The sequence below is a fragment of the Lichenostomus cassidix genome, chromosome Z (assembly GCF_008360975.1).
Source record: "Lichenostomus cassidix isolate B80296 chromosome Z, HeHo_3.0, whole genome shotgun sequence".
Classification (NCBI taxonomy): domain Eukaryota; kingdom Metazoa; phylum Chordata; class Aves; order Passeriformes; family Meliphagidae; genus Lichenostomus; species Lichenostomus cassidix.
Genome location: NC_139511.1, coordinates 15,293,963 through 15,310,919, shown reverse-complemented (window position 1 = coordinate 15,310,919; position 16,957 = coordinate 15,293,963). Strand labels below are relative to the sequence as shown.

At 36.4% G+C, this 16,957-nt stretch overlaps 1 protein-coding gene across 4 annotated transcripts in view; it reads left to right on the top strand.

Annotated features, from left to right (window-relative positions):
- The window catches only part of PCSK5 (proprotein convertase subtilisin/kexin type 5), a 225,291-nt gene that overhangs the window by 156,526 nt on the left and 51,808 nt on the right, over nucleotides 1–16,957 (top strand). For 3 of the 4 annotated variants that reach the window (XM_085042105.1, XM_085042107.1, XM_085042106.1), the window contains exons 14-20: nucleotides 4,565–4,708; nucleotides 6,388–6,490; nucleotides 7,080–7,273; nucleotides 8,751–8,835; nucleotides 10,832–10,929; nucleotides 11,635–11,764; nucleotides 12,812–12,927. In XM_085042105.1, coding sequence (XP_084898231.1) covers nucleotides 4,565–4,708; nucleotides 6,388–6,490; nucleotides 7,080–7,273; nucleotides 8,751–8,835; nucleotides 10,832–10,929; nucleotides 11,635–11,764; nucleotides 12,812–12,927 — 870 coding nt within the window. Of the gene's footprint in view, nucleotides 1–4,564; nucleotides 4,709–6,387; nucleotides 6,491–7,079; nucleotides 7,274–8,750; nucleotides 8,836–10,831; nucleotides 10,930–11,634; nucleotides 11,765–12,811; nucleotides 12,928–14,729; nucleotides 16,886–16,957 lie in introns of those variants that run through there. The other variant, XM_085042109.1, reaches the window with a different exon arrangement.

The following is a 16,957-nucleotide window of genomic DNA, read 5'->3' as shown; positions in this document are numbered from 1 at the left end:
AATCTCAACTTTTAAAAAAAGTTTCTCTGTCTGGCTATCAAATCCTGTTGTCTTGTTGCCTAACTCCATTGGCTGAATAAGCTGGTTTTAGTTTTCGAGGATAGTAAACTAACAATCATAAGCCAAAATTTTGGAAAGCTTTTACACTATGTGGTTAATAAGTTAATGGTTAAAATTTCTGAGAGAACAACTTTTAGACTCTGGTAACTTTATACTTTGGCCTGTGCTATTTAAATGTGAGCTGTGTAGTCATGTGGTTAACTTCAAGCAGGGCATTTTGAAAATCTTAATTATCTTCCCTGAGAGCTCTGCAAGGAAATGCCGCCATTGCCAGTGTTTTAAATTTCACTTTATCAACACTAATTACTTCTCACCATAGCTTTGCAGTCATGAAAAGTTCATAGCCAAGTGATGTTAAATGCATCCCTCAGTGAAACGCAAAGTTTCCAGTACATTAAAAAGGGATACTCACTAAATATATTTTGAAAAGCAGCCATGGACTATAAGCAAAACTGTTCAGGGATTCAGGAGGAGGTTTGGTGTTTGTTTATTTTTTAATTTTTAGTGCTTTAGAATTTGATATAAGGGAGGTATTAAGCAGCAAATAAGTAATTTAATTCTAATCAGATCATTGAAAAGAGACAAAAGTCAAGTATTTTCAATTCCATTTTGCACTTATTATTCCTGACATATCCAGGAACATCTCTGGTGTGAAGAGCAAGTTAGGGTAACTATTCACCTTGTGTGTACTGGATCCCAGTGGTTTTTGCAACAGGAGTGAAGGACAACCACAGAGCAGCACATTTCAGCTATTTCCCTCTTTTGTCTTCCCTGACACATGCCTTGCATTGAAAAAGAGGTAGTTTGGAGCTATATTGCAACATTTTAATCTGAGCAATTCTGCAGACATATTTTACAGGCCTTTTACATAACCAGGATGGTCTCAAAGTGGCCTGCTGCATTTCCAGTTTACACTTCAAAGTCTGTTCCTGCACGCTCCAGCACACTACAACTATATATGTACTTGTATAGGTGTTACCAATTTATTGATTTCAATACCTTATATATACTCTTCTCAGTACTACGGTGGCTAATCTAAAGGAACGTATTTCCTCTCCTCCATCAGAACTAAGCCCTAAAGTTGCAACTCTATAAGAAAAGGCACAATAAGGCTAGGAGATTGGGCAAAAGTAGACCTGCAAAACTAAGGGGTGTGGATGAAGCCAATATACTGAAAGAATCCTGCCAGAGAGCTTATGCTCCACTTTGCTTTAGCCACAGTGTGAAACACTGCTTGAGACTGGATTGATTTTTAATTGCATTTGGTTTTCACAAGATGCAGTGTGGTTGTGAATTTGGATCCTGGTTCATTGTATACTGTCTAGTAATGTATCCCCCATCTTTCTAGAGCAGTGGTTGCCCTCTGATGAAAGCTGTCCAGTAACTCTTCCGTTCAAAAAAGATTTGGAAGTGCCTGCCATATATTAGTGGTGGATAAATTCAGCTGTTTGGGCATATCGGGATTAGTCTCTGCACTGAAGAGAACATGAAGTAAACAAAAGGTGCTTAAACATAATTTATGGTGCCTCTCCAGTTCATGGTGCCCTCTCCAGTTTATCACCATAGCCTGCAGTTTATCACACTGATACCATCACCATGCCTGTTTCTTGTTTGTGTTCTGTGCATGTGTTTGCTCAGCTCTTGAAAGGTCTTATAATTAAGAGTTGCCATTTTTCTGTAATCAAGTGAAAAAGAAAGACCCAACGTGTCATCATATCCCTGCATTGGAAAAGCAATCTGTTACCTGAAAAGAAATGCAGAGTCCAGCTCATAAGAGTAGTGCATGTGATTTCTACATTTAATTCTGTAGAGTTTATGGAGGTGAACATACGTTTTTTGTGAACATTGTGATATACCCTTTCTTCTGTAGGTACGATATGGGACCTTTTTTACACATCCTAAATACAAGCAGGGAAAGGATTATTCTAGCCAAACTAAATTATGGAATCAGCCAAAAATGGGAAAAGAAAGATTTTGGCTTAAATGTGCATACTTTGTTTATTCATTTTAAAAGTGTGCATGTATGTATATATACTTAGTTATTGAAATATTTTCATTGTGCAAATTAAACCTGCCTTGAGGCAGAGTTCATTTATTTGCTGGCAAATCAGATGAATTTTTCTTCTCTTTATTTACTGAACCATTCTTATAAGGCAACTAATTTCCTGCGAGACTGTACATTATTCTCCTTGCTGCCCTTTCACATCATGCATGCATTCAAAGTAACAATACTTCCTGCAGTGATGTCAGTACAAGACCTTTCTTATGTGTAAAATTCAGACACAATATGCTGTGCCTTAGGAGCATCATTACCCGTGGTTGTTTGTAGTAGGTTCTTGCAAATAGTTTTACCAGTGTTCTGGGAGAAGTATAAAACCAGCCTTTGGGAAGTTGAGTGAGTTTTGTCTGATAATAAAACATAAGGATAAAAAGATCTGAGTAACTTAGCAAAACACACCTTTATTTGATGACATCCAATGCATTATGGTTTATATGCTGTAAAATTGGTTTGAAACAGAAAAAAGGTGGGGACTGGTCATGGAGAAGATGTATGTTTGAAAGGGCTGTAGTGATGACTGCATATCTAGTTTAAAATTATCTCCCTGTGTAACCTCTTTTTTAAAAAGAAAAGTGCCATTAAGGACACAGTTGGATCAGTCTAAAGAAAATTGAGATGTAACTTGATTCCCATATATCTATAGAGGAAGAAAATACTGTATTTGGGTCTTCTTAATCTAACGAATCTTTAGGAGCTACCTTCCTGTGGGTAGGAAAAGACATACTGAAAACAAGGTGCATGCAGTTCTACAGCCAAGGTAATTAGCCAGTAGTTTGGCAGCAGGTGTGGTAGACTCATCAGTAGTTATTTTATTTAATCAAGATCAAATGTCTCTAATTTAAAGAAAGTAATATTTCAATTCAGATGTGAAAATTTGAAAGCATTGTGACACAAATGGCACATGGTGTAGTCTCTGGTTCATAGCTTCTACTCAAAAGCTGAGTATAGAGCAGAGAAGGTTTCGCATGAAGTGCAGAAATTTTTGCCCCAGAAAGATTAAATTGGATTGGCAAGAGCCATAGAGATAACAGAGATGCCCATCTTTAGCCCTAGTATAAACTATTGAAAGGAATTTGTCTGTGATCCATCAGGTAGTATATTTGCATATTGTTGCTTACTGCTTGAAGTGTGCATGTACAAGCAGAGTGATACTGGATTATCTTTGTCATGTCAATGGAGGTTACCAGATGACATTGGGGAAAATACCGAAAATCACTTATAAAGGTCAAATTAATTTGCTTGCACGGATTGAAAAAGTCCAAGTGAACAATATGTCAAGTTGTCAAGTATAATTAAAAAGAAAGAAGAGGAAGATTGCTTGAATTTGATTTTACGTGAAATATACTGCATTATTTTCTTGAGAAGAGTCATACCTGGATTACATTTCTCATTAAATCATAGTATTCCTTGGGAAGAGTGTTTAAACCACAGAACAGCCTCCAAAAGAGGATCCTTCAAATTCTCCCTGCTTGTCTGGTTTCTCTTTGTTCTGATGAGAATTTGACGTTAACAACTAGCTATTCCAACACAGATAAACATAACCAATACGATAGGATGTTACCAAACTTAGGTTGCCTCTTTCCAAGCAGGGATGTGTTTTCTATGCATCATTACTTCAGGCATTATTTCAGGCCTGAGTACATTTGCTCTTTCTCCAAATTAATTCACCAGGTAGTGTAGAGAGAAAGGTGGGAACTGAAAGTTCACCGTTTGTGTTTTGACAGCATGAACTGATCATTTGAGACACCATTATTTTTTATTCTTCCAAAAAAAAAAACTTACCAGAAAGTCAGATGCTTCAGGCAGCCAAACAATTTTTTCTGTCTTCACTCAGATATTAAGAAGACAAAATACTAGTGATGATTGCAGACAGTACAGTGATAAGTCTGCCAAATAATTGGCACAAATAAATTAGAAATTATGCTGGTTTGATGGGGGCACTCCATGGTGATTTTAAGAGAAGCTGTTTCTTGTTCGTTATGTCCTACAAGTCAGTGAAAGTCAGTGAAAGTGTAGCCCCTTTCTTAAGTCAGAATTCTGAATACAGCTACTTAGCTAAAAGATCTCAAATAATAATTAATGGACAATTAACAATATTCTGAGGGGAAACTAAAATCCAGAGCTAAACCACCTTATTGAGTACCATGAACATATTCCAAATAATTGTATGCCTGGAGGTTTTGTTTATTGTTTATATTGAGTTCAACCCCTGGTGCAAACTTTTGCTAGACCTGCAAGAGATTGGAATGCGATGAAAATAGAGTGGAAAGATCTGATTGAAGAAAATATGCTTTCTCAGCTTATAGTACAATAACTATTGCACTTACTTGAAAAGCAGTGTCTTCCATACCTACTCATAACAACATGCTTAAAAATGTCATGTTTTTGTAAGTCACAGAGAAGAGAAGTAGTTCTGAAAACAGTTTTATAATTCTTAACTTCCAGGCAAATTGAAAGAGTGGTCCTTAGTACTGTATGGAACGTCCATCCAGCCTTACTCACCAAGAAATGATTTTTCCAAAGTGGAAAGAGTGCGCTCTAGTCCAGTTGAAGACCCTACAGAAGATTATACTACAGATGACTATTCAGGTGTGTACGTTCATTTACTCTATTTATGCCTTTACTGAACCCTTAATGGCTTTAAGGATGACCTGAGAGTCTGCATATGTAAAATGTTCAGTGAATTGGATTCTTCATTGAAGATGAGAAATATTTGTTTCGTAATTTAAAGTTAGGTATTTGAGTTTGTATGCACAGAGTTATATGTATTTTAAACTGCAATTAACATACTGTGAAGAGTGCCCTGTTTTGCATATATGTATATAAAACTATTTATACTTGAGCACGTGTATATATATGAGAAGAGCATTATCTTCTACATCTGTGTTTTTCACTGACCTATACAGAAGTTTTCAACCTTGTCATTAGATTTTAATGGATTTAGATTTTTAGCAGTGCAAAATAAATAAAGTTGGCAGTTTTGTACATGTAATCCACCATTAGGAGTAGCATGTGATGAATCTGAAGTATGTCTGGCCAGCAAAAAGGAGGACAAACTTCAATTTAGAATTTTCTGTTATTAGATCCTCCTTCCATAGCATGTCAGTCCCACAGTCTTTATTTTAGATGGAGAACTGTCGAACTCCTTGTTTTGATAGGTGATGAAACAGTACTATCTCTGCTGTAAAGGTTACTAACTTAAGTTTTTATATGAAGCAAACTCAGCACATTTCATTCAGGAGAGAGCAGTGATCCTGAGAGGCATAGCTTCACTCACAGGCATTGCTCACCTGCATAAAGGCAGGAGTTGATGGTTCTCTCCTCCCATAGCAGGAAGGATCTCCTTGAAAACTGTAAGCACAAAATCATAGAATATCTTGAGTTGGAACAGAGCCACAAGCATTCTCAAGTCCAACATGAGTGCAGGTGAGATGGAAGACTTGCTAATCAGCAAGTACTATGTGAGGCTTTTGCAGCAGGTAGCAGCACAGAGTATTGGGGCCCTGGTGTGTGGTTCATCGGGTTGTGGTAGCCACCTGGACAAGTTGATACCCACTTGGCAACCGTAGTAGCCACTATCATGATATTCATCATTTACGTTATCCTGCTTTTATAAGTTATTTTGCTAATAATTCCTAATTATGAATTATAGAAGCCTTTGCACATTTGCACAAGGATGCCATACTTGTTTAAAAAGCTGTCTTTTTTCTTTCTTTTTTTCTTTTTACTTTTTTAATTCAAATCAAACAGGTATTCAGGAAACTTCCCTGTCCAGCTACACACAGACCAGCTTTCCTTACAAGCTCGACCCCATGTTTCCCATAGCAGAGCCTAAGACTTCCCAATCCTTAGAATAATTGGTGCAATAACTAAATAATAAAATACCAGTTTGAGCTAAGTGCCTCCAAGGAGAGACCTCAAAGGTACCCCTGGGCTTTTATACCCTTACAGTTTAAGTGCATGAATGTCTCAGGATCCTTGGCTCTTGCTGTGTCTCAGAGTGTCCGATTGCCACCTGATTGGTGTCCTTTATTATGCAGAGGGTCTGCAGTTCACAGCCTCTTGCTTGGAGCTTCTGCTGCCCAGGGCTCGATCTGCAGCTCACACTGCAGGTTACAGACAGAGCTGCCTGAACTGAATGTAGTCCTCGACACGGGGAAACAGAGTAATTACATTCTGCAATAAAATACCATGTTTTAAGGTTTTCTAAGTACTAAATGAAAAAAGTCTCAATCCTTTTGTCCTTCTGTATTCTGTTTTTATTACAGGTCCCTGCAATCCAGAATGCAGTAAAGTAGGATGTGATGGGCCAGGACCAGATCATTGTACTGATTGTCTGCACTATTACTACAAATCTAAGAACAACACAAGGTAAGACAAGGCGAAAAAACTTTACTTCATTGATTTCTTAGTGCATATTTTTACTTTTTTCTTCATTGCAGTCATGGATAATTCATTTTCTATTGAAATTGAAAAGTATTCTTAAGAGTTAAAAAAACCCCAAACCCTAGCTAATCAGAGTTTGAAGTACAGCTTTGAAAAACCCTTCTGTGATTATATCCCCACCTCTTTTTTCTTTTTTTTGTCGCTATAAGAGGCTCTGTGTGTGTTTACATATATATCTATATCTCTCTATCTATCTATATATAGAGAGAGACTCTCAAAACTACTACAGCTTCTGTAGTTAAGCGAACAAGGTAGGAAAAAATGTGGATGGTCAAAAATTATAGTGTAGACTGTCTGACAAGATATTTGCTAGTGAGATAGCATATGCTGTAGGGACATAAATACAAGAGAGTCAGCTTTACACAGTGCTTTGAAGGGTTATATCTTTGTAAAAACATTATCATTAGAAAAGCAACAATGCTGAGAAATACTTCTGCTTTGCAGTCATGGTCCAGGAATGTGGTGGCAGGTTATTTCATTAACAATTCTGCCTTCTCTTCCCTGCTGTCTGCAGGATCTGTGTTTCGACCTGCCCACCTGGTCACTACAATGCAGACAAGAAACGATGTAAAAAATGCTCACCCAATTGTGAAACCTGTTTTGGAGGCCATAATGACCAGTGCATGACCTGTAAATCTGGCTACTACCTGAATGAAGTAACCCATAGCTGTATTACCACCTGCCCTGATGGGTTTTACCTGGATAAGAGTTAGTATTTTGTGTTGGTTTTGTATTTTGGGCTACAGAGTTTGATCTGGGGAGGTTGCTGGAATGCTTATGAGCAGGAAGAGTGTATGTTGATGCATCTATCTCTTATCCTGTTCCTTTTATTAAATTGTTGCCAAGCATGATCAAGAATGTCCTGAAAAATCTTCCTTTATTCTAAAAATTGTACTTATTGCAGGATGTCTTTTCAGCTGGGGGTGGCTGGGAGTAACAGTAGCAGAACTAGGGCAGCTCAAGAGCAAGTCAGCTTAAGGACAGAACAGGTTATCACTGCTTGGGAAAGGGACAGATAGCACCTACATTATGACCATTCATGGGGGATTCCCAATCCAGCCAAATTCAAATTATATGGCACTAGAAGAGAGAGCTGAGAAATCAGCCATGGCCAGGGGACCAGAACTCTCAGAAAAATAGGTTCTTCAGATGTAAAATAATGTTTCTGGCAGACCTGAGCACCTACAGAGTGATGTGACTGCCCAGGAGCAGTAATTGTCAGCCATGACAGGTACTTGCCTTCAGCTTCCTCCTGTGATTGCCAAGTAGACTGTCCATGTTTAATTTTCAGCTTTGGCTAACAAAAATACTTAGACATATACTGAAACGTGCTTATAACTGCATTGACTTCTGTTATCTTTAGACACTCCTTACAAGATAAATACGTGCTCAGGACCTTTGTTCATCTAGGTACCTAAACTTTTGTTTTCTCCAGCATGAAGCTGTGTGTTTATTTTTCAAAATTAGTAAAAACAGGTCCTACCTTAATTCTTCATTCTTCATTTTCACTGTGTGAGAACTATAGTAAAGAGAACTCCTTTCCTCACAATTAAGATGGATAGATGAAAATTTAGGATTAAATGCGAAAACAAAGTTTTTCTTCTCAGAAGGGTATGTGTCACTGCATGTCCAAAGACAGCAGGGCTGAAGAGAGAGAGACATTTCTTAAAGAAGGAATCTCTAGAGATAAAATGGCAGGTGTTGGGTAATTTATGTATTTACTTCATTAAGATCAGACCTATTTATGCACATGTCTCTTTCTGCACCAAATCAGGAAGCCAGGACAGACTGCTTTCATGGAAGGGGTAAGATTGCAGGACAGTCCCAGGAACACAATCATTAGTGCATATCACTGCTATATGAGAAGATGCCTTAAGTCCTTATTATAAATAGTGAATGTGAATTTTAAATGCTTATGAAAATTTCTAATGGCCTCAAAACATATTTTTCTCAGGGTTCAACTATAACTTTTAATGTGTAGAAACACTGTAAGCCATTTGATATTTGATGGAAAAAGCTAGTGATAGGTAGAATTTAGCTATCTTAGTCTAGCTTGATGTTGATGTCAAACTAGAAAGCAGTAAGTCATGCAATAATATATTCATACAATTTTAGCAAACAAAACTGACCAAGATTTTCTGGGCTGTTTTCTTTTTTTTTCTTTTTTTTTTTTCTTTTTTTGTAGATAAGATTATTTGTCGAAAATGTAGCGAAAACTGCAAGACCTGTATTGATTTCCAAATCTGCACAGAATGCAGACATGGCCTAAGGTAAGGAAATTATGGAAGTCTGTAAATGTAGTATCTGAAGAGGTATACAAGGCTGTGGATACACAATGAAGAACATCAGACAGCTATTGAGCCTTGCATGGTCCTCATTTTATCTGTTCCAATGCTGTCTAATCCGTAATATATTTTCTTGTGTTCCTTTGTGCCAGTTTGGCTAGCAACAGATTTTTAGAATGCCTTTCATTTTGTCTTACGTAAAAGCCACAGTCGTGTAAAGCTGGCTTCTTCAATTTTTGACCTACACTATGTCAGTCAAGGATTATTTTAGAAGTACAGCTAATGAATCATATTAATCTTTCTGAATCATTCATGTGGTAGTTAGAAATTATTTTCTTATTTTTATTGCATATCTTCAGGTGTCCAGTCATTCACTTATCTCACTTTCCTGAGGCTCCATTCTATTACAGTACAGTGTTCATATATTTTAAACAGCGGTGGAGATTTTTTCTTCATGGGGGAATTTATTGTTGAAAATTATAGGTAAAACATACAAAGCAGCAGCACACATTTCAGGCTCCTTTATAAATGAATGACCTTTTGATCCAAGTAGCAAAGATCAAAAATTTTACAATATTCATGACAACTGTATGCTGGCTTAATGCTGCAAAAGAATATGAAGTCAGTATTCAGTATCTGTAGGGATTCTTTTGAATGCAAGTATTGTGTTAACGTTTTGACACTGAGGTTACATGTTCCAACAAAGTGGATTTTCATCTCTTAGTAAAAGCTGAATGTTTGCTTCTAGAAAATCAATAGTTGAATTCCTTTACTGAGATTGAACTATTAAAAAAAATTTAAAACCTAACCTTCATGTTTTCTTGGGCAACATTAGCAAATGGAGAGTAATTCTTTCTAACATTTTTTTAAAATGTGTAGGTGTACGAGATAAATGGAGCCTTTCAGGACATGCATTTCATATTCTATAGCTGTTCAAAACTGTCTGCATTTTCTTGGCAGAGTTATCAATAAGCAGGGCCTTCCTTGAGTGGATCTTGAGAGACATGGATTCCAGAACTGCTCCATTACTGGCCCATTAAATAAACTTGGGCAAATTGTTTTCCCATCTGTAAAAACATGATAATGCTGTGTGCCTTGTAAAGCTCTTTGAGATGTGTCACTGAGGAAGAAAGCAGAAAAACAGGAATATTGTTGAATTGCTAGTTTATTTTCTAAACCGAGACTGGATACACTCTTGAAAATTTCCAGTGGTGCTGAGCTTACCTGACATTTGCTGGATCCGATCTGTAAAAACATGGTTAGCACTCAGAGTGTTGAACCCCAGATATGAAGAGCATTTTTAGAGAATGTGTTAAATTGGATGAATGCTGGGGTTCCACAGAAGATGGTAAACATGGCAGAGAAGTCCAAGTTTAAAGAATAAATAATTCAAAACAAACAAACAAACAAACAACCCCCAATGAACTGCTGTAGGCACCTTAAAATAGGAAAGCAGTAAATAGCTACTTTGAGGAATGCATGAAAATGTGACTTTTTATACTGTATCTTTTTCCCCTATTACTCACATTTTTGTGTGCTCTCTCAAAAGTGCCTGCAGGCAGAATACCTCCAGCTGTAATCTAGACAAATCTCACAAGCCACACAGAACTGGCATTCAGTCTCTTAGCATTTTTTTTAATCCTGACCCTGTGCCAAATTCCTTGTGGATAATTGCATTATACATGCCTGAATTTTTAGTGCTGTTTGTCATTGTTAATTTTTTGTCTGTCCCCTGTTACTTGGTAGTATTTACAAAGAGTTTGTAAACAGCTTCTGTATTTCACCATGGGCAAAACTGCTTTTCATTCCCACTTTAAATGATTGGTGTCCCTAAATTTATAAAATAGGACTGGTGAAGGAAGCTGATGAATCCTAATATATGGGTTGTTTCTTGATTAAAACAGAATTACTGGTTTGCGCACAGTCTTGTTGTCCTGCATTGCCGTTATCTGCCTTGTGCTTTTTTTCCTCTTTACTATAGTTTGCAGGGCACCAGATGTGCTATCCGCTGTGAAGAAGGAAAATACCACAGTGGCAGAGAATGTGAACCATGCCACCGTTCCTGTGCAACATGTGCAGGTACCCCACTGACATTTGTCTGCTTAATTTTCACTCCTTTATGATTTCAATGAATTTTATTCCACTGTATCAGAGTTAATGTATAGCATGATTGTTTACATGTGAATCCTTCATTATTTACTAGCTTTTTAATACAGTTTATACGGGGCAAACTTCTTTCAGCTAGCATGGAAATCTAGGTTTTTAATTGAAAGGATTCATATATTCCTTCTTTTTTCTTTTTTCTTTTTTCTTTTTCTTTTTCTTTTTCTTTTTCTTTTTCTTTTTCTTTTTCTTTTTCTTTTTCTTTTTCTCTTTTTCCTTTTTCTTTTTCTTTTTCTTTTTCTTTTTCTTTTTCTTTTTCTTTTTCTTTTTCTTTTTCTTTTTCTTTTTCTTTTTCTTTTTCTTTTTCTTTTCCTTTTCCTTTTCCTTTTCCTTTTTCTTTTTTTTCTCTTTTTCTTTTTCTTTTTCTTTGTTTTTCTTTTTCTTTTTTTCTCTCTCTTTTCTCCCTTTTTTTTTTTTCTTTTTTTTTACACTTTAGTAGAGCTTATTATAATTTCCAGTAATGCCATCCATTTTCTTCCAGGGATAGAATAATGACTTTTTTCAGATTTTGTGGGAGCTTTAGAACTACAGTCATTTATTTCAGAAAATGATACACTGAAATTATGTAGCCATTTATTCTAACAATGTACCTACCTTCTAACAATTTCTCTTTGGACTAAGGTGCTGGAGCAGATGCCTGTATAAACTGCACACAGGGTTATTTTATGGAAGATGGAAGATGTGTGCAGTCCTGTAGCAGTGGTTATTACCTTGATCACTCCACTGAAAGTGGATACAAAAGCTGCAAAAGGTATGATCAGTGGCTAATATATCTGATATTTGGCAGTATATTAGCTATTACTGCGTTGAAAATGATAATACTTATTAGAAGATAAAACACTATTGACTTCAAAAAATACAAAAAAAATATTGCATGCTAAGCATATAAGGAAAGGCTTTCTTATTATATTATTTATATTTATATTTATATTTATATTTATATTTATATTTATATTCATACAGATATTATAAAAGTATTTTTCTGGTATATATGTGTGACCTTCACACTTTAAAACAGCCTGCAGTGAGAGTGTAAGTATATTTGCACAGAAGTGTAAAATTTATAAATCTGACAGAGAATCTGCATTTCTTAATAGCAAACAAAAATAATCAAACTATGAGTTTTTCATTGCAGGTTAATTGTAAAGGCCATTTCAGTTCTTCCACTTCATATTCACAAACATAGCACAGGTATATTTCTAAACTGCTGTCCAGAATAACTTAACCTAACTCAAGTGTACAAATGGCTGTGTAAATCTTGGACAAAGCTGTGCTGTGCAAGGAAGGAACATTTTTTTCTGTTCCATTCTTTGTTAAACAAATATCAATTTTTGCCCTTTGGAATCATTTATTATTGACTCAGATCTGAGTTCAGGGCAGGAAGGGAATCACCCTGAGTTTCAGTGTATTCCACACAAAAAGACAATCAAAAGATAACGTAAACAGGATGGAGTGAGATGGGTGGAGTGAGATGAAAAGACTGGACATCAGGTCAGTCATTTCTATCCTGTATCTTTAGTTTGTGCCTTTCTGGTGCATGTATGCATCATCAGCTTGATACTTTTGCCAATTACTTCTGTATAGTTCCAAAGCACTAGGATAGTGGAGCTATTTCGTAAAAAAGTTTGAATAGAAAGTTGCTGATGGAAAGAAGCAGAACTGAGTTGCAGGAGTAGTCAATTATTTATTATCATAATTAGTACTAGTAATATTATAGTACCTGATAGCCCTAGAAACAGCAAACAAGTCCTTTGCAATTGGTGAGGCCAGAAGACCAACTCTTGGCATTGTGTTTCAGATGTGATGCCAGCTGTTTGGATTGCAGTGGCCAAGGAGACAGGAACTGTACGAGCTGTCCGAGCGGCTATAACCTAGACTCTGGTGTCTGTGTCGTTGGAACAGTGTGCAAGGATGGTGAGTGCAAGTCTCTGAAGAGATCCTTTTATCACTGACAGCTTCTTCTTTTACATGTGTCAGGCTCATTTGGTCTGTTTTTCCTCTTACAGTAACATCTACGTTACTCTTTAAATTTTTCAGGTGTATGAAAAGGAGAAATTCACATTCACATGCATTAGCAAGATCAGTCACATCCACTTTACCTGAATTTTCCTAAAATAGTTTTTCCCCTTGCCAACAACCTACTTTTCCTTTCTTAGCATTTTTTCAAAAGCCATTGCTTTCAACAGTTTTTTTATGAGGACCCTGGAGTACTATTAATAGAACTACATTTATCTGTCTCGCCACTTTAAACTGTGAAAATGCTGGTAAGTAAAAATGAGTCCAAGTGCCTGCACACAAGTGTTTGACTCGTGTGAAAGGATAGTGAGAAAAAAAGAATTCTGAAATAGGGAGCATGCAATTTAAGGTGGAGATCTGAACCTCCTCCAAATTCTCTGTGGCAACCAAGATAGCGTTCTTGTTGCATACGATTGGCTTAATTATTCACTAATATTAATTCCTTTTAAATGTCACAATTACAGAGACACTTAGATAACATTGTGCTTCCCTAAAAATATTAACATATGAATTATTTGTAAACAGAGCCCAACAAGTGCAATCCAACAGGAAAATAATATCAGAACAAAGTCCAGGAAGATATCTGACATCAGATATAGTAAAAGCTAACAATGACTCCTGGCTCCAGCTTATTTCCATTGGATTTACTAAGAGTTAAAGAAGACATAAAAAAAGAACAAAGAAAGAACACAGGTGTGAATCTTGTTTGTGTGGATCTATGCCCTTACTATTGGAATATAGGCTTCCAAACTTTGAAACGTATCCTGTCCATTGTAAAGTTACAATGCAGATAGTGCTAAGCTAGTCATGAGACCTTTCAATGTCTGGACATTGGAAGAGTCATTGTCTAAAGCAGATCCAGAAGTGGACATATACAGATAGACAAATGAAGAAGTGTAATGCTAAGAATATTGGTAACCACAGTCTCAATATAATATTGCGGTAGATTTCTGCAGTGCAAACATTTGAGATACCAGTTTGGTCTTTATTATGGCTGGATAAACCCATCTTCATTTGTATGCTGGCAACCTCAATCACATACACATGCAGTTGCCCAAGAGTGAGGACACCCCATCTCAGTACTGTCTCCACCATTCTTCCAAATGCAGCTCTCATGAAAGGGCAACAATTGATGTGCAGTCCTTCAGGCAACTGCAGTGCACCATGCTGGTCACACCACACAGCACGTGTTCTCAGCAGCCTAAGGTATCTAGGAAAGTCCAGAAGGGTTTGGGTTTTTTTTTCCAGTTAATTTACAAAGCAGAGAAGGTCTCATTTCAGTGCCTTCCAATCAACTCACTCTACAGGATTTGAATCTCTGTTGAGAATGTTTTACTCTTTTTCTGTGGTTTGATTGTTTTTTCTTTTAATTCATAAAAATTGAGATTGAATACCTTTGCTGTAAATATCACTGTATTCTAATTATTCTCTTTCTAATCTTTTTTTTTCCTTTTCATAAATGGATACCAATCATTCCCTGTCGGACTACACAATATCTCTTCCTGAAAAAAAAAAAAAACCAAAAAACGCTGTTGACTGAAATTCCTTTTGATGGACCAAATTTCCTACTTGCTACCTGCTCCTGAATGGTCTCTTCAACCAAATCTGCATGTCTGACCAATTAAACCTTCCTCCATTGTACTCGCCGTGCTCTCCAAACCTTCAACCTCCCTTCTTCCCTTGCTGCTACCCTCTGGAAGCCACGGAAGAGTCCTGGGCCGAGGGAGGATTCTGTATGCTGGTGAAAAAGAACAATCTCTGCCAGAGGAAAGTGCTTCAGCAATTGTGTTGCAGAACATGTAAACAAAAGGGGTGAACTGGCACCTCCCAGCATCCTCCTCCTCCTGCAGACTTACAGATTAATCCATATTACTGAAAAAGGAAAAAAAAAAGAAAAAGAAAGCAAGCCACCTTTCTCCCTCTCCCCACTCTTTGTCTGGGGAGATGGTGAACTGTTTGTTGGAACTTAAATGGAAAAACTACAACACGCCTACCTTTCATAACTGGGTGTCTAGAGCTGAGCATCCAGGATCACAGAGTCAGTATTGTGTGACCAAAGCATTTGATGCCAAAATTAACATTTAACTCTTGATTTGATTCTTGTCAACCTTAGGATTATTCCTGTTTTTTGGAGGTCCTCCTTTTTCTTCCCTTCTTTCCTGCTTCTTTTCACTTCAAAGAGTGTTTCAAGAATACAACACAAGTTTACATGGATTAAAACTAAACAATACAAAAAAATTTGTATTAGTCTTTTTTTGTGCTGTATGTATTGACAGGGGGAACTTGAGTTCCTGAGGGGATCAGAAACATCATTAGTGCAGGACTAAGTTCCTCCCCTTTTGTAACATTATTTTAAAATACAGAAAATGAACATTTCTGCACACATTTCTTTCTTACTTCCTCTGCTGTATGCTATTTTTTGTATCACATGCGGTATGTATATATGTTTGCCCAAAATGTGGTTTTGGTCATATAGATTTCATTTTAGACAGGTGGCTTATTAACAGATATGCTAGGATTTTTATTTTATTTTTTTAAATTGTCAAAGCTATTTCAAATAAACATAAAAAACCCATTGTTCCTGTAGTGGACAAATTTAGAATATACTACTTCTCTTGATTTGCATAAGTGAGAGTAATGTATATGCTCAGAAGTCAGAAAACATTGCTAACATGTAAGAAGTATTCATAAATTATTGTTGTCTTGTAATGTTCATTTAAAAAGGGGATATTATCATACAGATATGTGGAACTATTTCATAGTGCCCATGTATAAATGCCAGTGTGACTATATATGACAGGATGTGTTTACAGGACTGGATTTATAATTATGCCAAATACACCTCCAGGAATAATTGCATATAGGGCAATAAATCAGTGGTTCTCTTGGTGTTGTGATGGGCCTGAATCTGCTTTTAACTGCTCACAATAGAAATTTCAGCAGGAATAGACCTGCTGAGGCCAGTGGAGTTACCTCATTGTAAAATGGTCCTGAGTGTTAAGAGAAGTGGCCCCAGCCTCGCTCTTTTCCTACCCAGGCACATGGCTGCCAGTACAAATTTATATTTAATTTATCTACTTTAGCTTCACGCAGCATAGTGTTCAAAAGACAGTCATTTCACAGAAAACAGAAAATTGAACTTCAAAGGTACTGTTTACTGGGGATAGTACTTAAAACATACAAAGTGTCTTTCTTAGTAAGCTTTCCAGGATGTACAAACAGAAAATGGATTGCAGCTTTTTAAGCATGCAAATCTTGGAAAATAAAGGGGATCAAAAATGACTATGGATGTTTTACAAACAAATGAATACAAACCTTTAGAGGTAATGTCCTCTTTAGCAGAGAGCAGAAAAACTTATTACAGCCTGGTTCAGTATGACAGAGGGTAGTCAAGCTCCTTTGGTGCCCATTACGAATTTCCTGATAAACATTCAAATTTGTGCTAGTTTAACTACTAGTCTGTTACTGCCTCATTTCTCAGTATAGCGTGTTTAAATAGAACATAATGCTTTCAAAGTTTAAGTTAATATTATATATGTTATATATAAATATATATTCACTATTGAGATTTAATTATGTAATGGATTGTAAAGAATCTGTTTGGATACTTACAAATGTCTCTAACACTATTATAGAGAAGAAATTAATAACTTTTTTTTCTTTAAAAAACTGACACATTGTTATAACAAAATCCATTTTTACTGAAAGAAATACTGTACATGTGTAAAATGTTCAGTTGTTATTTGTAAAATAGGGTAGTTCTGTTGTAATTGATATCGGCCAAAATCAATGTTATTCCATATTTTATTTTTTCTATTAAATTAACCTAAATTCCTGTTCTTTTGGTCTGGAAAAACATGTTGATCCATGTGTTAAACATCTTTGTTGAAGGGCATAGGTAGCTCTGTGGTATAGAGCACTCAGATAC